This window comes from Akebia trifoliata, chromosome 6 (assembly GCF_017979445.1).
Source record: "Akebia trifoliata isolate Shusen 1 chromosome 6, ASM1797944v1, whole genome shotgun sequence".
NCBI classification, from domain to species: Eukaryota; Viridiplantae; Streptophyta; class Magnoliopsida; order Ranunculales; family Lardizabalaceae; genus Akebia; species Akebia trifoliata.
In genome coordinates this window covers 7,929,526-7,954,870 of record NC_141380.1, presented here as the reverse complement: position 1 = coordinate 7,954,870, position 25,345 = coordinate 7,929,526, and the positions used below count along the sequence as shown (strand labels likewise).

The 25,345-nt window shown below is 34.6% G+C and overlaps 2 protein-coding genes across 2 annotated transcripts; one reads left to right on the top strand and one right to left on the bottom strand.

Annotated features, from left to right (window-relative positions):
• Positions 1-534: 534 nt before the first annotated feature.
• LOC147400031 (protein SUPPRESSOR OF K(+) TRANSPORT GROWTH DEFECT 1) lies at positions 535-9,115 on the bottom strand. Its single transcript, XM_086445645.1, has 8 exons — positions 8,061-9,115; positions 3,783-3,888; positions 2,399-2,597; positions 1,727-1,795; positions 1,564-1,638; positions 1,288-1,386; positions 1,004-1,159; positions 535-875 (listed from the first exon to the last, which is right to left on the bottom strand). The coding sequence occupies exons 1-8, from the start codon at positions 8,530-8,532 to the stop codon at positions 750-752; spliced, it is 1,302 nt and encodes a 433-aa protein (XP_086301771.1). The 5' UTR covers positions 8,533-9,115; the 3' UTR covers positions 535-749.
• A 12,300-nt stretch (positions 9,116-21,415) lies between these two features.
• On the top strand, positions 21,416-25,284 carry URH1 (uridine-ribohydrolase 1). Its single transcript, XM_086445644.1, has 9 exons — positions 21,416-21,613; positions 22,521-22,636; positions 22,744-22,803; positions 23,494-23,676; positions 23,770-23,874; positions 24,150-24,246; positions 24,356-24,463; positions 24,721-24,856; positions 24,947-25,284. The coding sequence occupies exons 1-9, from the start codon at positions 21,511-21,513 to the stop codon at positions 25,053-25,055; spliced, it is 1,017 nt and encodes a 338-aa protein (XP_086301770.1). The 5' UTR covers positions 21,416-21,510; the 3' UTR covers positions 25,056-25,284.
• Positions 25,285-25,345: the final 61 nt, after the last annotated feature.

Genomic DNA, 25,345 nt, shown 5'->3' with positions numbered 1-25,345 from the left:
ATTGATCTCTTTCTTTTTTTTTTTCGAAAAAAAAAAAAAAACCTATTCAACTTTATTTTCCCCAAAACCCATTGTTTTCAATCCCCCCATCATTGTTCTTGAGATTTGTAGAGAGAGGGTGAAGTTTTCAATATTAAAGAGGTTGCAGAAGATAGCATTTTCATGAAAAAAAAAAAAAAAACATGTTTAGAAGTATTCTTTTTTTCTACAAGAGATGCTATTGCCCTTGCATTTTGATCATTTCCATTAACGTCAAATGTAAGACAACTTCAAGTTCAAGGCGATATGTCTTTCATATAAAAACAGGATTATTTTTAATTTTCACCAAAACCAACATGGGAAAAAAGAAGAAAAAAAGTGACATCTTTCAATGGACTACTGTAAGCCTTGTCCAAACGGCACATCCATCAAAGGGTAGCAATGAATGCATGCAGGTGGTATTGGGTACAGCACATTTGTTTACAGCATTATCTATAATCATCAACAAAAAACAATTACTTGTGCAGTGGTTGTTTCAGGACTCAGCTTCTCCCCTGATTGAAACAAGCAACGTTATCGAAGTATCGAAACACCAAATGTTCATCCATCATACAGAGGCAAATTTTATGTACCCTTAGACTTCAAGAAGCTACAAAGATGGATAAATTTCTCCAGTCCACATTAACAGAAAAAAATACATGTAACAGAAAAAAAATACATATTGCACCCCTCCACACAGTCAGGGAGTCTCGTGTTCCAATTCCATTCCATCAACCCTCCTCCCCAAACTCTTTCGTGAATCTCTCGTGCACCTCAAGGTCAGCTTTGCTCACAGTTGGTCTCTGTCTTGCAAGTACTTTATCAAAATCAATTCTTGCGATTGGTGGTGGATGGATCTGCGCATACAAGTAATTGCAATTGAAAAGCCTTCAATCACGTCTTAATTTGAAAAATGAATAAAAGAGAACAAATACCCAACAGAGGCTATGTTCCCCAAGAATCTATCTGATCCCATCTGTCATACCTTTGAGGCAAGGCCTTTGGCTGCAAGATCTTGCATAGTAATTTGAACAGCTCCAGGTTGCTTTGGTCCACACGGCACCCACGTGTCATTAGATGTCTTAATGAAAAACATTGCATCTTGAGTTTTGCGAACGGGTTCGAAGAGCACGTCTTTTACCTGTCAAAGATCCAAGGAGTGTAATACCAATCTAATCTCAAACAGCATCACTCGGGAAAAGATGTACAACAGCACCAAAACATTGAAGTGAATGAATGAAAATAATCTATTAAAGTATGTTCACGTACACAAACAGCAATATCCGAACCAGAGAAACCTTCTGTCTTGCGTGCCAAGGTCTCAAAGTCACTTTCAGTCAAGTTGTGAGGGGTATCTCCAAGATGAACCTGCTCAAAACCATCAAGTTCAATGACGGAGGCAACTAAAAAGATCAATGTTACAATTACCCATATTTTAATGGACTGAATGGTGAAACAGAATTCATGTTGACAACTCCAAATCTGGGATAAGGCATAGATGATTATGATTTTAATGGAGAAAGTAATGCAAACAAAGCAAGGTACCTTGAACATGTGCTGCCTAGCCTTCAAATCAGGGAGAGGAATGTAGATCCGCTTGTCAAATCGTCGGCGGATGGCCTGTCATCCTTTGTCTGTTAGCCATAGCAATATGATACAGATAAACTAATAACTTAGATGTACATGCTTTTATTCAAAATTTTCTTACCTGATCCAGAGCATAGGGAGTATTTGTCGCGGCAAGAACAAGAACTTTCTCATCGTTGTGTCCTACACCCTGAAATGTTGGAAAGAAGGGTCCAAGTTCAAGTTTGGGACTGACAAAATAGTAAGGAATCAAAAACTGATCTTTGTTCTTGTGAAATTTCCTCAAATTTAAGTTTAATGAATAAATAAACAGGGTGGACTCGTGTGTGACAATGAAATTTGATCAGCTTCACAAAGGCCTTCATGTTCAACAATTTACTATCTAGACGAAGCACTATCCATTGTAATCCTAGTTCAATTGCAATGGTTCTTTTGCCATCACAAGGGAATGGATGATCAATCAAATATGAAATATCACAAGCCAACCACGAAGTCGGCTGATCAATTGCAAATTAGATAGCTAAATCATTCGGTAATATATGCTTAAGCTGGTGGCGAATCTCATATATAAATAATCAAAATTTTCTGTTCAATTCTAAGATAAATCCAGAAAGTTCTCCAGAAATATTTTCTTCTCATTTACACACAAAAAAAGCACTTAAGAGATGAAACTGAAGCCATACAATACAGAATGTAGATCTTATAAATAGTAAGGAAATCAGTTTGTAATCAGCAGGTCAGTTAGAAAGGCAAAGAAAGCTGAATAAGGTGCCGCCTTCGATGCCACAAATACCTGCATCTGTACAAGAAGTTCAGTTTTGATCCGTCGAGAAGCTTCACTCTCATTTCCCTCCCCACGCTGGCCACATAAGGAATCTATTTCATCAACGAAGATAATGGAAGGAGCACTTTCACGTGCCATTTCAAAAAGGTTTGAAACTAGCTTTTCACTTTCACCCATCCATTTTGAGACCAGATCGGATGAAGAAACACTGCAAAAAAAAAAAATTGACGTTTGTTAATGCATGTCCACATACACGTACAAGTCAACCATGATAGAATCCAATCAAAATACTAAAAAAATGGACCATAGCTAAAGTTACGGATATTATGTTTATTAGAAGATGACCATCTCTACAGATGTAACAGCACTATACATATTCAGATAATATTTACATACCTAGGAATATGAATCAGTGGTGGGATATTGGCATGGGTTATTGCATCAGCAAATGGAAGAACAGAGTTGATGTCTATGAGCCTTTTTTTTTTTTTTTAAAGAGTTGATGTCCATGTGTTCTACACAAAATTCCAGAGCCTAATACAAACATTAAAAAGTGGAGACTCCTGGTTATGCATACTCGAAGATGATCATCAAACAAAACGCATACAATGACAAGAAGATAAATAAATTATGTTCTCAAATAACTAAAAACAAATGCTTTTCTGCAAGTAGATCATAGATTTTTTTTAATAAGTAAAAATTTATTGATGAAAAAAACGATTACAACAGTAGTCAAGGTAACCACGAAAAAAAGAAAAAAGAAACAAAGTAGAACATAACAACTCCCATATAAAAACAAACTCTTCAAAAAAGAAAATCTCCTTTTGTATTCTAGGAATTGCTTTCTCCAAAAAAGACTAAAAGCCCGAGTAAATCATAGATTGCCTAACTATAGGAAAATATAGAGTTTAACCCATAGCTTCAGCTTAAATGTTATCAATTTTTTGTGACAAGTACAAAATTTACAGTTCTGCAAAATTAATAACAAAAAGAAACCCATTGGTTCCCATAGGGAAATAAATGAAACAGCGAAACTCCAAAGCGAGAACCAAAGGTACCTCCAGTAACTGCGACTACAAAAGGTCACATAAAACGTAGCTGAACCTATAATGTTTTTTCATGAATGAAGAATCATGATACAACTTTCAAATGAAACTACCCTCACAATCCCAATTCCCACTTTATAATATCGCATTTGTAACATACAACACTAATAGTACTTGCAAGTATGCTCCACAAACTGAGGCAAAAGTGAATAGAAAATTAGATCTTAAACCTTAAGGTATTTTGGACATAAGTTGATCGATGCCAAAGTGAAAGCCATTATGAAATGTCAAATGGTAGTTTAAACTATATTTAAGAATTAAGTTAGTTAGCAATGATGAATAATTGCCTGAAAAAGGTTGAATCTGCTTCTGTTGCCACAGCCTTGGCTAAGTATGATTTCCCAGTTCCAGGTGGACCATATAAAAGGAAAGCTCTCCATGGCTGTCTCTTTCCTAAAAGAGGAAAGAAATCAAGTGAAAATTTTAATTATGACAATTAAAATAAAAAATTTAGTGAGAATTTTAACTACATGATGACATCAAAGTATTACTTGACATCTCCAATCCAAACAAATGTTCAGAATAAAGGCGTTAAACAAGGACAACAAGGAGATTGGAAAAAATAAAATAAAAGAAAAAATCCTGAGTTTCCTTTTCTTTATCCATTAATAGTATCAAGCACAATACAATAATATACTTCAAACACTAACTTTTCTAGGCTGGCAGTAAGCATTTTTTCCCTACACCCCTTATTCAATTTTCTTTTATGTTTAGGTGCCTAATGTGTAGAGAAAAGATAACAATTATGAAGAGCCTTAGTAGATCCTCAAATCCTGGAGTATAAATAATATTATTCTTCAGAATTCCATAACAAGATAATATAACGAAGGTATCATACAAGAATTTTGGGCCAAAAGAGATTTTTGGTGGACTAAATGTCTTGAAATTAGTAAATTGGTGTTGTGGTGATCATTTGTCTTAAAAAAATATTATTGAGGTGATTGATACAATTGGAGTATTGAATGTGTACAAAAATAAGAAGGAGCAACTTTGGTGGGCGCTTCTTTTTTTTTTTTTTTTTGGGTGGGGGGGTTATGCTCCCCCATAAAAATTGCATAGTGACCAGTTGTAGGAAGTATTGGATAATATCAAAGATCTACTTGAGATTTTAAAGCTATAAATTTTTCACAAGAATAACAGTGGCAGTGGAGTTGATCAAAACAAATCTTCTAATTGATCATGTTTGGGAGGAGCCACTTACTCTTGATCTATTAATCTGGAAAGTCCTATTATTTTCAGATGGGAAAAAAGTCTTGATTGATAGGAATGGGAAGATCATTTGGGAATGTTAATCAAATGCTTATCCCTAAGCTGGCCAACCTGGCCTCAGACCATACTCCCTCAATCCTGATTGTGGTGATAGATGCAAGAAACTCTCCCCATTTAGATTTGAAATATTTGGCTTCATATCTCTAACTTTAAGAGGCAATTTTAGAAGAAAAAATGATTTTTTTTTAGGGCATAGATGGATTGGTTTTTCATAGTAAATTCAAAATGCTCAAGGAGTAAATTGCAGTGTAAAAATGTGAGGAATTTATGAGAAGAGATTTGAAGAATATATCCATTATGTAAGACATCACTTTGATTAATAACAAAGAGGAAGGAGATCCCTGACTTTAGAGGAGAGGAATAGGAAGGGCAACTAAAGGTGAAATATCAAATGTGATCTTCTAATTTTATCTTTCCTAGTCTTTTCACTCAACAATCGCATACATGCTATGCTTAATTTATTAACATGATGCTTCTTGGCCACCTAATGTGAAAGGTTCAGCATGTAGTGTTCGAGACTACTTTTGGGCTCAATATTAATCCCCAAAAAAGGAAAACTTATATGTCGTAAGTTAGCAATCTTGATAGGTTAATTAAAATTTTGGCTAGTGGCATTAACTTTGTTCCTCCCACTTCTGGGTCTACCCTTAGGTGATAAACACAAATCGAAATCTCTTTGATGGAGAGGATTGGATGGAGAATACCTATCCAAAGGTGGAAACTAGCTTTAATTAAGATCACTTTATCCAGCTTCACGTTTTATTATTTGTATACCTTTGCAATCCCTATTACAAAGAATTATCAAAGATTTTCTTTGTTGTGACAATGACAATGGCTCAAACGCCATTTGGTGAATTGGGAGACTATCTGCATTCCTAAGAAATCATTGATTCTTAGCATGTACTTGTTAAAAAAAGAAATCCTTGATTCTTTGGCGGAGGATCATTGCGTCAAAGTATGTGTACCAATTTCGATTGGGACAATGGCTTTATGAAAAATTCATATGCTTGTCGCATGTGGAAAGGCATCAAGTTGTAGGCAAAAAAATATTTAGGTGTTTGAAGATAAAGGAAGCGATGCATCAATGGTAAACTTGACGACCCTTGCTTGTATTTTCTTTTGGTGCAAGGCGTTTAATGAATTTAGGGGAGTTTTTTTCGATGATTTAGTGACGAGATGGGATTAGGTTTGTTCTTCCTTTCTCTTGAATCTATAGTTGTAAATTGTAAATTTTAGTTGGTCTTCTCAACCACTATATCAATATTCAAATTGGAAGAGCTTTTCATAAAGCTCTCTTTACCCTCTTTTATTATGCGAATTCCGGAAGCTGTAGTGTGGTCTCCTCTTGTCCCTTCCCAGATCGCCTTATTCATTTGGACAACTTTCCTTGAGAAAATCCTCAATCTTGACAATTTGATAAAATGGGATTTTTCAACACCAAATTTTTGTGTTCTTTGCAAAAAAGTCAGGGAATCACATTCTTATTCATTGTCCTTTCTCAACTCGTATCTAGTCTCATTTCCTTTCTCTCTTCCAATTGGATTGGGTTTTCTTGGGGGAGGTTTTGTTTATATTCTTGGGGTGGACTTAGAATGTTTTCTGCAACAGTAAGAGGCACTTATGGGCTATTCTCCCATTTTCCGTGTGTTGAGGACATTGGAAAGAGAGGAATAGAAGGATGTTTCAGAAAAAGGAGATGACCCCTCATGAGATGATTATGGAGATTTTGGGCTTGATTTTTTTGGAGCAAACTGAGCAAGAATTTTGCAGGGATCTTCTTTGAGGAGTTTGTATTTAAGTGGGATTCTCTCGATAATCTGTAACTCGTTTGTGGGCTCCTCACTTGTTTGTGTTGCTTTTTTTTCTGTTATCTTTTCTTTGTTTTTCTTGTAAAATGGGCCATCTCGGTCTTTGTTTAGTTGTTATTAATAAAATTTATACTTCTAAAAAAAAATTTGTCCATGATGCGCCTTTGTTGTCTGGAAAGGGAGGATTGTCTTGAAATCTTTGATTTAGGGAAAATATGAGATTAGGAGATATATTTCAGGTTTCATCTCATTGATAACATCTTCAAATCCCTAGGTACTTCTTCATCGAATGAAAAAAGTGATAGGATTGGAGTAGAGAAGACACTTTCTCAATAAGATGTATTGATAAGGCTTTGAAAAAATATTAAGAGTCCTCCCTTCTTGAATCCCATCCCATGTAAGATTACCATCATTGGTCAAACAACTTTTCTAGGTAAAATCCTTATGATTGATCGGTCGAGAAGTAAAAGGAAAGTCATCATTGGCTGCTTCGTGTGTAAAGCCGGTGGCAAATCTCCGATCCATCTATTTTGTAATTTAGCTCATTATGTTTGGAGTTTTTTGTGTTTAATTTGGTGTTAGTTAGACTTTGTTCAGAATTTTTTTTTAAAGGCAACTTTGTTCAGATTTTTTATATGGTTTTATCAGGGTTCGTACATAACTACCATTTTTCCAAAAGGGAAACTTCTCTGAAGGATGCTTCTCTTTGTAGTGTATTAGGGGGGTATGGAAGAAAAGAGATCAAATAGTATTCATGGGGGAGGATATGCAAAATATTGTTATTTTCATTACAGCTCTTATATTCTTGAGGTGGCCCTTATTTAGAGAGATGAAGTCACTTTCAATAATAGAAGACTTGTCTTATTATGGCCTAGATAAGTCACCACCTCAACCTCTTAGGCCCACTTATATATGTAATCTTACCTTTGTTCAATCAAACAAAATCTTATATTGGAAAAAAGAAAAAGAAAACATTTTACACAACTTTGGATTGATTAATTGACAAAGACTCCTCTAGTTATTAGAAATGTAGCTATCGATTCCCTGCATTCCCATATTCATATACCAGGGAACTCTTCAACCTACTTTGGTTTTATTGGGGCAAAGAATAAAATCAGATCAGATCATATGCCCATTTCTAAATTCCCTTACCTAGCATTGCTAACAACACTTTTATTTATTTTTCACAAAAGTTTGCTAATTAGACTATACCTGCAATTAAAAATTCTGCAACCATTTCTTAAAGAACATCACCACTCTCTGTTCCCATTTACATCAATACTATTCCCTAACAACTTCCAGTGCAATACAAATACTGAGTTTTTGTTTCCTTTGTCAAGTTTACTAATTCTAAAAGCGAAGACCAAACATCCTTACAAATTAGAAGAAAATAATACTTAATTAAAAAAAAATCCTAAGCATGGCTAAGCATCAAATAAAAATGAAACCACAAACTAAATTGGGGATCGATTTGAAGATAGAACTAACCAGTAAAAAACTGTGGGAATTTGACTGGTAAGATAACTGCCTCCTGCAGGGCCTGTTTGGCACTCTCGAGTCCAGCCACATCATTCCACTTGACATTCGGTTTCTCCCTAATTATAGCCGAGTGAAGGCCCGCCCTCAGCTTAGTTTGCTCCGGATCCTCCCCATCTCCCGCTTCCCCATTCTTAGGCTTCGTCTTAGGCCGTGTGGCTACAGCAGCATCACCATTGGAAGCAGGGCCAGATCCTCCATCATCAAGAACAGCCCGGATCTCCTCCGCACGTCTCAAGTACTCTGTAAATTTCTGAGTTATTGCTTCTTTAATCTTCGGATTTTTCTCATACTTCAAATGGGTCTTGAAGTACTCTAAAGCGTTCATATAAAGGGGGAAAGCCTTGCTATAATTCCCCGCATTATCTTCCTTAACTGCCTGCTTTACGAACTCTATTGCTTGCTCCTTGAAATTACTATACATCTTCAGATTCTACCGAGATTTACATAAAAAATAGCAAACGCCAAGAAAATCAATCAAACTAAAAACCCTAAATTTTAGAAATCCCAATCTCTTTCAGTCTTATTCAATTTATGAATTCTCCAATCAAACTAAAAATCCTAAATTTTAATACAATTTCGAATTCCACCTAATTATATTAAAAAGCAAACGCCACAAATACCAATCAAACTAAAAACCCTAAACTTCAGAAAGCCAATCTCTAATCAGGAATTCTTAATTAACAACGTGAGATTGGTGAGATTATAAGTTACAGAGAAACCCTAGAAACTTAATTGAAGCCTTAAATCTCTAAATTCTTCAAAAATCTTCGAATCAGACACAGAGAACGAGAAAATTTCAACAAAAGATGAAATTGAAGAACAACAGAACCTTCAACTCGAGCTCTCAAAACTCGCAATCGATCAGGAGATGTAATTGCAGATCATCCCAAAATTCTCCTGAAACCCAAACTTTTCTTCTCCGCGCTTCGATCAGACAAACCATTATAAAGATGAAAATTCTAAGAAAGAACAGCAAAAACGTGACAGCGTTATGTAGGGGAATAAATGATGGAGCTTCATCTTGTTAACTAAATCTCAATCGTTAAATCTATCTATTAGGGTGGGCCATAAACGATATCGAAGAGATTAAGAACTAATTAAACGGTTGTGATTGTTAGGCTGCATCAAGAATGATGAAGCAGTTTTTCACCCTTACTTGGTTATAAAAGTTCCAAGTCACTGCTTGTGTACTAGACATGGTTTTTCAACTCGTCCGACACCGAGACGTATCGTCCGAGTTAACTCGGTATCCGAGCCCAATAAGACCAACTTATAAAGTGTTATGAGACAACTGTGTATCCTAAGATAAACGAGTTGTCTTAGACGATATTTTTGATTATCTTGGGCGATACGAATGAGAAAGCGCAGTAATGATTTGACTCATGAGTTAAACGAGATTTTGAAAATCTTGTCCGAATTAATCAATACAAACGAGTTAAAGTCTCAACTCTTAATTCTTTTCACTTCCAAATCGATTTTATTTTTATTTTTATTTATTTATTTTTGATTCATTTTGTTATAGGAATTATTTCTAAATTGTTTTAGATTTTTTAAATAATTAAAAATCATTATCTCAATGTTGAACGAGACGAGACGTATCGTCTAAGTCAACTCGATATCAGAGCTAACGAGACGAGAACGTAATACCGAGTTTAAAAACCATGGTACGCAATGAGATAGGAATACTCGGGTCAAGGGACGGGTCAGGTTGACCCTTAAATGGATCGGTATTATTCCAAACTGAAAACCTAATTCAAGCGGGTTTGTAATAATCAGACTGGGCCAGATTAAATAACACCAGATCCAAATCCGATTTATCACTAGCCAAGTTAGTCTAATTTGGGTCAATTTGTGGGCCGGGCCAAGCCTCATCTTAGATATTTGGTTGTTCCTACGTATCCTTGGGTAATTTGGATATTTAACACTCTACATTTTTTTTATGAATAATTGAGATACTTCCCTGCATTTGCAAATTGATGAAATCATCCCCCCCAGCCCTATGGATACTACTACAGCTGAACGGACAATTTCCGGAGGTATGTTACCTTGTTCAACAATTCGCTCGGTTTGAATTCGGATTCGTGGTTCACCACTCTTGAATGAACCTGGCTCATAGGGATAGGTAGAGATAATTGTTTCTTGGTTCACTTTGGTTCTCTAAATCAGTTTGCTAGCTCGATTTGTTTTGGTTCCCTAACTCGGTTCGTAAGCTTAATGTTAAAATTTTATAAGTTAAATAGAAATAAATTAATATAATAATTCAAATTCTAAATATAAATAATGAAAAAACACAATAAATTGGTTTTGTTCATCAAACTAATTAAAAAATTGTTTTGTTTGTTGAGCTAAACAATTTGATTCACCGAACCCAATCAAAATCCGAAGGGTTTGTGATTCGTTTAATTTTATGAACCGTACGGGGAACTAGTTTGTTTCCTACTGGTTTGTGGTTTAGACTAGTACAAACAAATTGGATAACATAGGTCTGGAATATGATGACATCAATATTTAAGTTCTCAAATAATATGTTTTTCATGTCATGGGAATCGACTTCCGTGCTCCCTCCCATTTCACCTCTCCTACTAAGGATCTCGAGGTTACACATGATGAGTGAGGGTGCGATTCCATTTTTTACATGTATGTAATATGTATGTCTCTTCAATCCTTGATTTATTTGGCAAAATCATCTAGGTTAAAAGCTTCGTTTATTTTCTCATTGATTAGAACGGAAAACAATAGTGGAAACTCTGAAAAAAAATCAACTCACCCAAACCCAATATTGAAAATGAGATTTTTGAGAAAATCAAGTATTTTCGACAACAATCAATTAGAAGGGTATTTTTTTTATCATTTTATTTTAGTTTCTATTAAAAGTCCACCGTCAAGGGACTATATCATCAATTTGAAAATACAGGGATACATGATAAAAATAAAATAAAATAAAATAAAAATAAAAAACTAATGAAAACTAGGATGTGTGTGTTCCAAATGAGATAGAATTTTATGCAACCCTGAGGGTATGCCTAAGCAAGAGGCAAGCTATGACTTAAGGCTCCATAGAGAATGAGGGACCAAATTAGATCTCTTGGCCTGGAGGACAATGAAACAGACAAGGTGATATGGAAACCAGAATCCACAAGTAACTTCTCCTTAAAATCAGCCTACAAAGCCTTTCAACAACCCATCCCTCAAGTCAATTGGTACAGACTTGTCTGGTTCCCCAACAAAGTCAAAAGACATAACGCGACATCCTGGCTTGGCCTAAGTAAAGGGCCCCAAACGCAGGACAGTTAATGGCCAGGGGCATATAATAGCAATCCAACTGCCACTTTTGCAAAAAGGAACCAGAAAACGAAGAGCACATTTTCCTGGGATGTGATTTCTACTATGGGTTGTGGTAGAAGCTGCTTAGAAGATGCAACACCAGCCATTCAATTAGAGAATGGAATGTAGAGGTTAAGTGACTATGCAACAACACTAGGGGTAACTTTTTGAGCTCCATAGTTAAAAAGGCTAACCTTCAATGCTTTCATCCATCATATGTGGCTCAAAAGATGCATAATAGTGTTCAAGAACAACTTCCTACCTCCAGAATTACTAGAGAGTTTCATAGTTGGCGATGGTCAACTCAGGGTTCGAAGTATGGAAGCTACTACAGAAGACAATGCCTCTAATAGAACCTTCATGAACTCCTGGAACCTTAATCCCTTGTTCGAGATAAGGTTGCATGTTAGATGCTCTTGGATCAAGCCTCTGTAAGGAATTCAACCCGAAATTCCCAACCTGTAAGAAATGAAAATAGAGAAAAAAACACACGTCGAAAAGAAAGCAATCACACGTACAAGACAGTATTTACGTGATTCGACAATACATCCACGGAATTGCAAAGATTTCACTATTTTCGAGAAAAATTACAAAGTGCAGCTTAAGTCCCAAAAACGACAACCAAAAATCTTTAAAAAAAAAACCCTAATCACCAAAAACGGTTTCTATATACTACACACACATGATTCACAATGGGTTACAATCAACCGGATCAAATATAACTAGGCTCCACAAAGTCCAACAAATCTCCACAAAGATCTTATGTTCTCAATTCAAATGGATGCTGTAGAGGCAATTTTGGAGGGGAAGGAGGCATTATTCAGGACAGCCAAGGAAGTACAATAAGAGCTTTAGCTGAATGCACCCAAGGGATTTCAGTTCTTTTCCACAAGCTACAAGCAATGCTAAAGGGGTTGTCTTTGTCAGCCACTCTAAACATCAAATCTCTACCAGTTAGAACAGACACTAAAGTGAGCATTGAGTGCATCAATGGGGTGAGTAGAGTGCCTTGGAGAGAAGAACAACTAATTAGAGCCATTAAACAGAAAGCAACCCAATTCCTTAGGATCTCTTCTCCTTCTCCTTCTACTTTAGAGAGACTAACCAAGCTGTTGACTTCCTAGCATGCTTTTAAGCGCTCCAGGTAGTGTTGTTCTGGACCCTCAAGATCTCCCTAGTGATCTCAGGATCATTGTTTATAAGGAGGCCTGCGGACACTATTATGAATTATGAAAGGGTGTAATTTCTTTGTTCTTCCTGGTTGGGGGTCTACCTAACCCCACTTTAACCTTATATATCAGTCCATATATAAATATATAGGGAAATTTATAAACAACCACCCCACCCAAAAAAAAAAAAAAAAAATTTCAAAACTAGGGCACCCCTTTCAAATGCAAATTTTGGTCTTCATCCCTGATCAATAGTGCTGGCATTGGGTCGGGTGTGGGTTGGATGAAGCTTATATCTGTATCCTTATCCAAGTCAATATCTGGATATCTGTATCCAATTTTTTACCCACCTTTGCAAAGGATATCCATATCCGACTATTTATCCAATTTTTAAAGGATATCTGTAACGTACACAAATTTCAAATAGATATCTGAGTCAGGTATATATACCTCATTGTGAAGATGATGGAAGAAACTTAATTTTGGATTATGGATGTATCTTACATATCCCAACGTTTTCAAACCAATGACATATCCATGACCTTGGTCTTCTCAACGAGACAAACAAAAAATGACCTAGATGCCATCATTTGCTAACTCTTTAAAACCCATTGTCTTCAAACTTTTCAACCATGGGATTTTATATATATATATAACTAATTCGACCTCATTTTCAACTTCTGCAAAAATTACATATTAATTTTTTAGTTTAAAGATTATAGAAACGTAAGGTTGAAAATAAGGTAACATTTTACCAAATATATTGGAGATGAGAGATTTGGGGTGAACTAAAAACGAAGGGTTTTATGAAGATGAGGTTATTTAGATCATTTTCATTATTCTCCTAGAAAAGACATCGATCAAGTGACATATCACATTTATACATTTATTTATTTATTTTTGTAAAAGGTAATGGGGTTTAAACAGACCCCCAACGGACTATATAAAAAGAATGAAGATTACAACCTAACATAAGCATGACCGCTCGCATCCTCACTTATAGTACAAGTAAGGTCAAGAGGAACACCCATCAATTGAAACTCGCTCAACTCTTGCTCAATAAAGAACAATGACTCAAGATAATCATGGAACAAACAGAGATAGAATCAGATCGATTCCCGAAATGCCTTTCCAGATATTCCTCAATGTCCCAACTATTCACAGAACGTGAGAAGCAAATGAATAATCATCTGCTTCCAGAAGAAATCGAAGAATTTCTTGGGAATCCTACAAGATCAATTCGTTCTTTTTTCTCTAACAGATGGTTAGAACTTTATCTAGGTTCAAATCCTACTGAGAGGTCTACTAGAGATCAAAAATTGGTGAAGAAACAACAAGATGTTTATTTTGTCCCTTCGAGGCAATCACTCTAATGGTTTGTATAAGCAAAAGGAAGTATTACTCAAAGTACAACTTCGACAATCTTTAACAAATCTCTTTGCAAACTAAGGGAGAGGTACATTTTCCCTAAATAATGGATTGCAATCTTAGTCATCAGTCCAAAAACATAGGGATATCTCGTTTATTTATCAAATAAAAAAGAGTTATCACAATATGAAAAAAATCTATATTTGATGGCCCAAGGACGTCGAATTTCAAAAAGTTCAACAAACCAAGACGTCAAAATTTTCATTATCATTTTTTTTTCGACAGATCAAAACCATCAAATTAAAAGAGGATGAAAGAAATTTGATGGCTCTAAGCCATCAAATTGGGGGACAAATAAAAATCTTAATGGTCATGGGCCGTAAAAATTTGGTTTCTAAAATTTGTGAGCTTTTGGCCGTCCAAAATTTTGAGTTTTCACGAAGTTTATGTCTAAGTAAATCTTAATTAGTGATTATTTCAAAAGGATTGGTGGTGTTGTCAGTTAAAGTTGGTGTGTTAACAGAAGCTAGTTCTCTCTTATTTAATTGTGACAAACAAATGGCAGGACCCACCCAGCCCGCCCCACTTTATCTCTCTCAACGTGACTCCACGTGCAACCTGCTTCTATGTTCTAACCCTTTTATGTTTTTTCAAGTTGGATACAACCCTTAGTACAGAATGGAGCCCACCTGCTTTTCTCTACCATATTTTCTGACTATGAAGTTCCAACAAAAGTTAGGAGATTTCCAATTTTTTGCTACCTAGACAGTTGCAATTATATATCTGTAAAGAGATCCCAACTCTTTAAACCCAAAATCCAAGTGGTTGAGATTTATGAGTGTCTAGATAACACAAATCTCAGACATACTTATCTTGAGGATGAATCTCAACCATTGGATTTCCCATTTAAAGGGTTGGGATCATGTGTTTTTTCATGAGTCATTCTAAGGAGTTAGGAGGTTTCGACTCATTTATAAATATTATTCAATTAATCAATGGGTCATGTTCGACACCCTATGTATTGCCATACGTGTTTTGTCCTACATGGGTGGGTTGATTATTCAACTTATAAACATAGGGTTAGAAATTTCGGAATGGGGCTGATTTTTGGTGAGAATGATCTCCTCACCATAGAGAACATCCCCACCAAAAATCAGTCCATTCTAAAACTTCTAATCTCATGTAAAACAAAATATGTAGGGCAAAACGTAAGGTGCCAAACATTTTTCATTAATCAATTGGACCCATAATTTTAAAACTTCAATGAATCAACTTTAAACTCGACCTAATAGACTCAAATCAATTAAAATTGTGACACCAGTGATTCTCGAAACTTGTTCGAACCAATTCACCGAGTCAACTAAGAAACAACAAGTAAGATTAATAGCTCGAGTATGTTGGTTATGTGATACCTTTATTTTATTTTTTTGAAAAATAAAAAACAACTTATAAAATGGATTGGATTTGACTCAAAATTGAAGTGATCGAAAAAATTGAATTTAGTAAGGTTGGATCCTTTGAGTAGATCCAAATCAAGAAAAGGGTCTAATGTGACTTAATGTCCCTTGATCTGACTCGGATAAGGATCCATCCCTATATCCACCTAAATTTGAGTGATACATTGTTTTGAAAACTATATTTCTAGGTTTCTCAAATATCTCTTTCTATTATTTTTCTATAACATGGATTCTTATAAGGAAGGATTATGACGGTCAAATACAATAATATACTAATTAGCAAAGAAAGAAAAATATGAAAGGGGGTGGGGGAAAGTTAGAGTTACTTGAATCTAGGAATTCAAATTGTGTTGGATATGATTTTAGTGAATCCAAAATTGTTTGATTATGGTTTTAATGCATATGATCCATGTTGGAGCCAGATCTGGTTCAATATAAAAAAAAATATGGATATATCCAAATTTGACTGTTCGACCTCCTTTTATGCCCTAAAAATAGATAATTGTTATTAAGACTCCAACTTTTACTTATTGTGGGAGAATTTTCGGATCTCCCACTCCTTGAGATCCATATTACAATTGATTCCTTGATCCTTGAACTTCAAGTTTCAATAAATGAATATTTTAATCATCTTTTTTGGTGAACCTTCTTTTCTAGTCATTGTCTCCATCAATTTTTACTTGAAAAGACACTGGTGCAGTGTCAGTCCAAGAGTCTCTGACGATCAAGTTAGTTCTTAATGAAAATTACAAAGTAATGAGAATAAATTAATAATAAGAAAATTTTGTGTGGTTTATGTCTTGAGTTTGAGTAGGAGAGTTATCCCTATTTATAGAGTGTACCCTTTAATTAGGATAATAAACTCAATTGTAATCACTTTCTTATGTTGTCTAGCATTTAAAAGTCAATGATGATTTGGATGATAATCAAAACCCACTCATGATTCTTGTAACCTATGAGGAGTGGCCTTAAATGTGTAATTGTTTTAACTCAATGACTGCTCAGTTCTCTAGTTGGCTCAGTCGAATTATATAGCCGTAACTCTTTTAGGCACCATGTATATTTTACCCTGGAAGACTTGTGCTACTTGGGATAGTTTTTCATATGATTGCTTCTTTTGTTATTGAGTGGATTGGTCTACTATAATTGACTATTGGCTTGCATGATTATTTGAGGGGTTGTCCATGAAATTGAATCACTTAAATTAAAGGATTTGATATTGAGGTTAGCTAAAGTGATTAATTCATATAATATATGTAATAAGGGATGGTGTAGACACCCTAATTTGAATGTGCCCCACTTGAAAAAGGCTAAAAAAAAATGAATTTTTATAAAAAAATTGTCAACGTACTTAAGGGCTCAAATCTTCAAAAAATGTTTATTTTATTTCAAATAATAACCTAAGGCCCTTTTGCTTGACCTATGGGCTAAAAATGGGCCACATTCTACCATAAATCTAAACCCTCACCCATGGTTTTTAAACTCGATATCTCGTCTCGTCTTGTTCAGCTCCGATATAGAGTCGTCTCGGACGAGTTTTCCGATACGATTGAGACATCTCATGAGACAAATTAATGAAAAAGTTGAACATGAATCCTAAATCTCGATCAAAAAATGTCTGTGAGTTGGTCTCGTTTAACTCCGATACCAAGTTAACTCAGGCGATACGTCTTGGTCTCGGACGAGTTTAAAAATCATGTTCTTACCACCTCATTTCTCAACCCAACTCAATCCTACTCATACCCTAACCTAATTAAATCCAATCCAACCCTAAACTTATTGGACCTAAATTAATCATAAATCCAGCCCAACTTAAACCATTATACAATACCCAAATCCATAAAATTCAAACCTAAAAATATTCTCTCAACACATTCCTTGAATCATTTCACCACCATATCCCATCTTATTCTATCTTATCAGTTTTCCAACACATTTCTTAAATCATTCCTCAAATCACTCTACCACCTTATCCTACCATACTCCCAACACATATCTTAAATCACTCCCTAAATCCTTTCACTATTCTATTTTACTCCACATCTCGCCTATCATTCGCATGTCATTCTCACAACCAATCTCTTAAAATCATAAGACAAATTTCATTCATACTATTATATAATTAGAAAATTCAAAAATAAAATAAAATAAAACAAATGTTATTTTCATTTGTTTATAAGATTAAACTCTTTTATCCTTAAAAATCATCCTCCAACTCTATATAAACCACATCTTCTCGTTAAAAAATAAATACTCTCAACCTAAAATATCTACTTACCTCAATTCTCTCTCATATCTCTTTATCTTTCTAAATCTTTTATCCTTACACCATCAATTACTCAACTCACATCTCTACAAACAAATCCAAAGAAATCAAAACTCCTTCATTGAAGATTAAGAAAAATAAATCAAGCTTCACGATAGGGTGTAGTAAGGATAATGTAACCCCCCTTCTTCTCAATCCCTCTTTTTTAAGGTTTTTTTTTTTTTTTTTTTTTTTTTCTTTTATGTCAAAAATGTAAATTTTCAGACAAGATTTTGGAGTCTCCATCTCTCAATGAGGAGACCCCCATGATATGTGCTAAAATTAAGGTCCATTCATTCAAGGACACGAATAAAAGTGTTTTTTTTTATTTATTTATTTTAAATTTACTTTTTTTATTTTATTTTCAACAAAATACCCACGTTTATAAGGTTATTATTTAAGGTGGAGAGGGAGGGGTGCCTAACACTTTCCCCAACCTCTAATCAAACCCCTTACCTAGATCTCTCGGTAGATTAGTTCATTATCCAAACCTCAGAGTCACTAATTGCTTAAAAAATAATTTTTTTCGAAATAATTAACCGATTGACCATTTACACCATTTTTCTAAAAAAAGAATGGTGACGACTCCAAACCAACTTAGTTTTTGAAATTTTCTTAGTGAATTTCTCATGTCTACAATTGGCCTAGGTGGCCGAATCACATAAGAAGAGTAATAGTTAGGGAAGTTCGGCCAAAGGGGTCAAACCATCTAAGGTGTATGATAGAGGGTTGGTCAAGGTGGCTGAGTCACTTAAAAGGAGCAACAGGGGGTTCGACTATGCCACTCAAGAAGGGCAATAAGGCTGCCAAAGGGTTGAACCACTTAAGAGGAGCAATAGGGATTCACCCAAAGTGGCCAACCCACGCAATGTGGAGCGGGGTCAACCAGGGGTCAAATTAAAATTGGTCTGAACGTTTTAATTCGATAACTTTAATAATCCCTAGGAGAGGAATATTTTTTGTTCCTACACTTATTACACCCCCACATTCTTAAATTATTTATCACACCCCAATTAAAGATTATAACACACCTTTCAAACATTACAAAGCTTTGACTCAAATAATAATTATCGACATCACAAAACATTATAATACTCGTTCAAACAATTTCAATGTTATTTGCAATTGTGATTATGTTCATATAAAATCTGAAAATCATAAAATAGAAATCTAGCAAAAAAATAATGAGAGAGCTTGTTTTGGCACCCCTATTTTAACTTATTCTCAATCATTCAATTATTTTCTTTATTTTTTAATTGAGATGTAATAAGTAAAAGTTGGGGTGTCAATAGCATCTCTCTAAAATATAGCAGATATAAAATTTTAATGTAAATATAATTTAATATAGCATAGACTTGTAGTCATCAAATCGACTTGACTTGATAGACGTTCAAGTTTTTACGACTTTGAATTTTAAGAACGTGCTTGTTACGAAATAAGAAGTGCCCTCGTAAAAAAGTTGTAGACAAGTTGTAGTGATCAATGGCTGATTGTTTATATAAATATTTGCTAAGTTTTTTCACAAATTCTTTGATATTTTAAAAAATTAAAATACTTTGTTGAATAAGGGATCAATCAATTAAATTGGTTAATAGATGAATTAATTGATGATAACGTCATTTTCATGCTCTCCTGACTTGTCATGTGTAGAATCATAGATTTTTTCTCAAGATACACAATTAGGTATATTTATGGGAATGTGCAATTGTGTATCTTGAGAAAATCTATGGTTAGCATATGCCACGTCAAGAGAGTACGGGGGAGTATGTAAGAGGGAGGGGGGGGAGTCAGAAAATCACGACTCATATTGGAATGTTACGGTAGATATATATATATCGATATCAGCCAAGATTAATACGAAGCATTGAATGTTTTGAGAATGTGTTGGGTTTGTATCGAATGTATTAGTTGATATTATCGATTTTTTATTAATCGAAATTTTCAATTGATACGATATTTTAAACCATGATTACTAATGAAAGGGTGTCATGTGAGCCCCATCATGATTTAAAATATATAAATGCATCAGTCGATACATATCAATATAAGACAAGACTGATACGAAACATTGAATGTTTCAGGAATATATCGGAATATATCGAAATATATCAATTTGTATCGAATGTATCAATCGATACCGTATCAATTTTTTCACAAACCAAAATATTCAATCGATACGACATTTTAAATCATGAGTCCTACCACTTTATCAAATATACGATAGACGTTGAAACCTATAAGGCACTCTCTTTTTCTTCTACAAAAATTTTCCTTTGAAATAAAAGTCATAGTTTGCCACTTTATAATGAGTATATACGCAAAGTAATATTCTTTTCTTTTATAGTCTTAATCGAAGTTGCCGAAAAGGAATTCTAACAAAGAAAAATGCTAAACATGGAAGCATTTGAACACGCTTGTAAAAGGAGTACCACAAGATAACATTGTTTGAGGAGTCAAATTAGTTGTCAAAATTACTTAAAAATCTGCTAGATAGAAATATCCAAAGATTGTAAATTAATTACTAAATTGCCAATCAAGGTAATATTACATCAAATCTTACAACATAAAATATTTGAAATTACAAAAAATATCTTTATATTATATTAAATGATAGAATAATGATTTTCTGACGCTCCCTTTGACATACGCCCCCATTACAAAACTGTAGATCATTTGCCTCGAGATACATAAAATTATAAATATTTTTCTCGTACATCCCGAGGCAAATGATCTACGATTATGTGATGGGGGTGTATGATAGAGGGGGGGTGTCAAATTATCAGGACTCTAAATGATAAGATATGACTGATGATTAGGTTCTTTACCTAATTTCTTTTGAAATAATTAGACGAAATAGAAATCATGCAGAAATTCTTATCTTTATAATACACTTTGCACACGTCACCTACTAATATAAAACTATAAATAATATATTTAATAGTCAACTCATTTTTGGGTTTTTATGAAAAATTACAATACCGATTTTCACGAAAATAACAAAAGTATCTCATATATATCTCTATAGATCTATGTACTCTTTGACTCATTTAATTTTCTCTTCCCTCCAAATTCACCATTTTCAAGTTTCAATCCATAGTTTTCAACATTATCTTAAATTTTTTTTTACAGAAAACTCTTAATTTTTATAATAAAAATAATTACAAAACCCTCGATTTTTCTATAAAAAATCTCACATTATCTTCTTTATTAGGAGCCCTACCTCACTCTTGAGGTTTGTAAATTGAAATAGTCAAATATTCAGGTTCGAGATATAGGTAAAATTCTTTATTCAAAGAGTTTGAAGATAACTGATTTTGGAAAAATCCATGATAGTAATTCTACAAAAATCTTATCTTGTTATTGAGGTTTGAAGGTAACTTTATCGGAGAAAACCTAAGTCAAAGAGGTATATCATGAGTTTAAAAACTTAGGGGTATTTTTAATATTTACCAAAACTTAGAGGGGCGTATCAAAAAATCAAATCCCATGGGAATTTGAGACGTCATTTATTTGTATATTTTATATTTTTAAAAAATAATTAAAACATGCGGTCCAGTCAGCAAAATTACGTGTCACAATTTTATAGGTTGAAAATGAGTCATCTCCCGCCTTGCTTGCGATTACATTATACCAACCAAGGAAACCCATACATAAGAGGAGTTGTTGTCCTTCCTGTCCCCAACTCAACTTGGCTCTTGAGTCCTCTCTCTCTCTCTCTCTCTCTCTCTCTCCAAAACCATTCTCCAATCTCCATTTTCATTAATTATTCTTCTACGATGCCGAGTTCTCATGGTGAATTTGTAGCAGAGGAGGGTCAGGGATTCTCCTCTTTGTTTTCTAAACCAGAAAAGATCATCATTGATACAGATCCTGGAATCGGTGATTCTCTCTCTTTTTTTTTTTTTTCTCTTTGAATTTCTTAATTTTTATGAGAATCAGTTTCAAAATCAACTGTTTCTACTGTTGTTTTAAGCTGTTACTCTGTTTGATTGTCTGTTGTTTATTGTTTCTCTGTTTTAGTTTACAAGATTTCAAATTTTTAATATTAAAATCAAAGCGGAGATATGGTGATGCCTGAAAATTTTGGGTTTTCAAATGACTTCGTTTCGTCTATTTCACTTATCTGGTGCAAATGTGTGTTTTTTTTCGTTGTATTTTTTGAAATTGTAGAGAAGTTCAGATTTTGTGCTTATTTTGATGCAGTTTAACTTATTTGCTTCTGAAAGGGATTAGTTTCTTTTAATAGATTGGTGGAACTATGAAACGTCGAAATTCTCATCATGTTCAATGTGCCTTGTTGTGATGTTGGATTTAGCCCGAATTGTTTGATTCGGTTCTCTGAGATGGTATTGCTACTAGCTTGATCTCGTATGTTCAGCATCAGAGTTTCATATGAAATTTTTTTTTTCTTTTGTTAAATAGAACTAATTATAGGGTCTGTCGGAACAATTGGGAAGAGTTTGTAGAGAAACAGATGTAGATATCAACTATTAGGGATTGGAAACTTTAAATGTTTACCTTATTTGAGTTGAGATCTCTCTTTTGATAATGAGGGTTTTTATATCTAAGGATTGTCCCACAAGGTTTTCTTTGTCAATATTCTTCTATTATTAAAATAGTTGCTCTTAATTTTAAACAAATACTTACATTATGTCTATTGTGTTTGTTTTGTTTTTTAAAGTAATTAAGGCATGTTAGCTTTTTTAATTGGGTGCATGAGCAACATTCTTGTAGATCTAGATGTTTTATTGATAGCTAAATTGAATAGGACTGTATTCTATTGTAGATGATAGCATGGCTCTCTTGATGGCATTTCAATCACCAGAGTTGGAAGTCTTGGGTTTGACAACCATATTTGGTAACGTTACTACCAAAGTTGCCACTCGCAATGCATTGCTTCTGGTATGCATATGTTTTTGCTCACTATTCAGGTTATTCTGGAATCTTTCGTGATTCCCATTTTATAGTTGTTCATCATTAATTACTATTCTCAATGTGTAAAAGGATAGTGTGAGATTGCAGGACGACCTCATGTTCCTGTGGCAGAGGGCAGCCATGAGCCTTTAAAGGTAAGCCCTGTTTGCTTGTCAATATGTGATCCTTGTGCTTAAATGACAACACAATTCTTCATCAAATTGGACTGTAATTTCATAATAATTTCTTTGAGGACTGTAGTAGAGAGTTTTGAGGTTCCCATGCTTGGTCACCCCCCCATGATGAAGTACTTGCTCTTATTTCCTCTCAGGAATGATCTGAAGTTATATCTCTCTCTTTTTGTTCAATATAGAAGCTTTGTTTAAAATGTTTTTTATTGTTTGAAAAATATTCATTAGTCAATTTCGCTTTTCCTACTGCAATCTTTGCTGTGTGAACTCATGTTACATGGTTGAATTTTAATAACGATGACAATTTTTTTATAAGTGAATGTGGGACGCCCATGTGTCAATGCAATAGTCAAGCAGGAAAATTAAGAGAGCTACCTTATGATTTTCTTCAATTTCATATATTTTTCCTCATTGCATGGGTTTTTCACATATTACATCTTTGAATACTTTAGTCTTGTTCACCCCAATAATAAATTATATAATCATAATGATTGATCTGCATGGACATCCATATTTTTTTTTAACTTTTTGTTGCCCTGTGAAGATTGTCTAACACATGGTTACCTTGTCCAACTTATATTTTTTTTCTGGTAGTTTTATTTACAAGATTTTGTCAAACCTATGTGAATTGACTATGCTGCACTTATGGTACAGGGAGGAGAGCCGTGTGTTGCTGACTTTATTCATGGTTCTGATGGGTTAGGGAACTTATCTCTACCTCTTCCCAAAGAAAAAAAATGTGAGAAGAGTGCTGTAGAATTTTTAGTCAGTAAGGTTTCTGAATTTCCTGGTGAAGTATCTATACTTGCCCTGGGACCACTAACAAATGTAGCTCTGGTAAGTAGTAATATTAGTTCCAATTTCATGTTTCCTTGATTTGGAGATGGAAGATACCACCCAGATCATGAGCATGTGTTTTCTCTGGATTAGGCGGTCAAGAGTGATTCATCCTTTGCAAGCAAGGTGAAGAGAATAGTCGTGCTTGGTGGTGCTTTCTTTGCATTGGGAAATATCAATCCTGCTGCCGAAGCAAATGTAAATACTGATTTTCATATTTTCTTGTTTCATTATCTTGATGCACTTTCCAAGTTCTCATCGAGCTTTAAGATACCACATCTTTAGTGTTTAAATCTTCTTGTTAGTTTCCAAGAATGGTAATAGTTCAACCACAATTATTTCACGTGAATTTTAGTTCATGCAATCCATTTGATTTCCTAAACAAAAACGATGGTCAGAAACTGATTAGGTTTTATAGGTGATTAAGAACCAAGTTATTGCTGATGAAGACAACCTTACCTTCTGACTTGCAGATCTATGGAGATCCAGAGGCAGCTGATGTTGTGTTTACCAGTGGGGCAGACATTGTTGTTGTTGGCATAAACATTACCACCCAAGTAAAACTCACAGGTTTAAGTCTGCCTTCTTCCCATTATCTCCAATACTAGTATCACATACTAATACTGTGTAGCATGACATATAAGCCTACTTATATGAACACTTCTGCCCTTTGTTTCAGATGAAGACCTCAGTGAGCTAAGGGAATCAAGAGGAAGGTATGCCAAACTCCTAGGCGATATGTGCAAATTCTACAGGGACTGGCATGTGAAATCTGATGGTGTTTATGGTAACTATTTACATATTTTACCATCCCAATATATCCAATATATATTCTTTTGTTTATTCTATTTTCTTCTTGTTTTGTACTATCTCGGACGGACCTGGAAAGAAACATTGAATGTGACATTGTTTTGGATTGTCTTAATCAAGACAGTATCCATTTTGCATCTAGTCCTAACTGAAACAATGCCTTGAGATGGTTTTTTGAACCCTGACTGTAAGGGTGCTTTCGATGGAATAACTTGTTCAAGTTGCCTAATTCAGGAATTTTCCCCCATGATCCTGTAAGCTTTGCGGCACTAACCCGGCCTGATCTATTTACCTACAAGAAAGGGGTTGTGAGGGTTGAGACCCAAGGCATCTGTTTGGGACATACACTAATGGACCAAGGACTGAAAATGTAAGTTACATTAAACCCAATGTGCTCCTTGGATCGTATCTTAGTTCTATTGTTTGTGTAACTTAATTTCAATGAAACATTTTGGTGCAGATGGAATTCGAACAACCCTTGGTCAGGCTATTCCCCTGTTTCTGTTGCATGGACGGTCGATGTGGACAAAGTTCTTACATATATCAAGAACCTGCTAAGTAAACCGTGAAAGCTCAAGAGATCGTATCCACCACGAAAACACAGAAATACAATGGAAAGTGGAGTTTGGATTGCCCAAATCACTAGTTCAGACAGCTTTTGTTTATTTTCCTTTCTCAGTAGGAACAACCCAAAATGTTGGATTTGAAAAGGCTCCATGGCCTGGGCTTACCGCTTGATTTGTTGTTCAAGGATGTGCCACGATACTTAATGCTATTAAACGGGGTTTCGTTTTTGTATTTCTAGATAGCAATTTTCTTTTGATGAAAGAATAAATAATCCAGGGACCAGCAAAATACC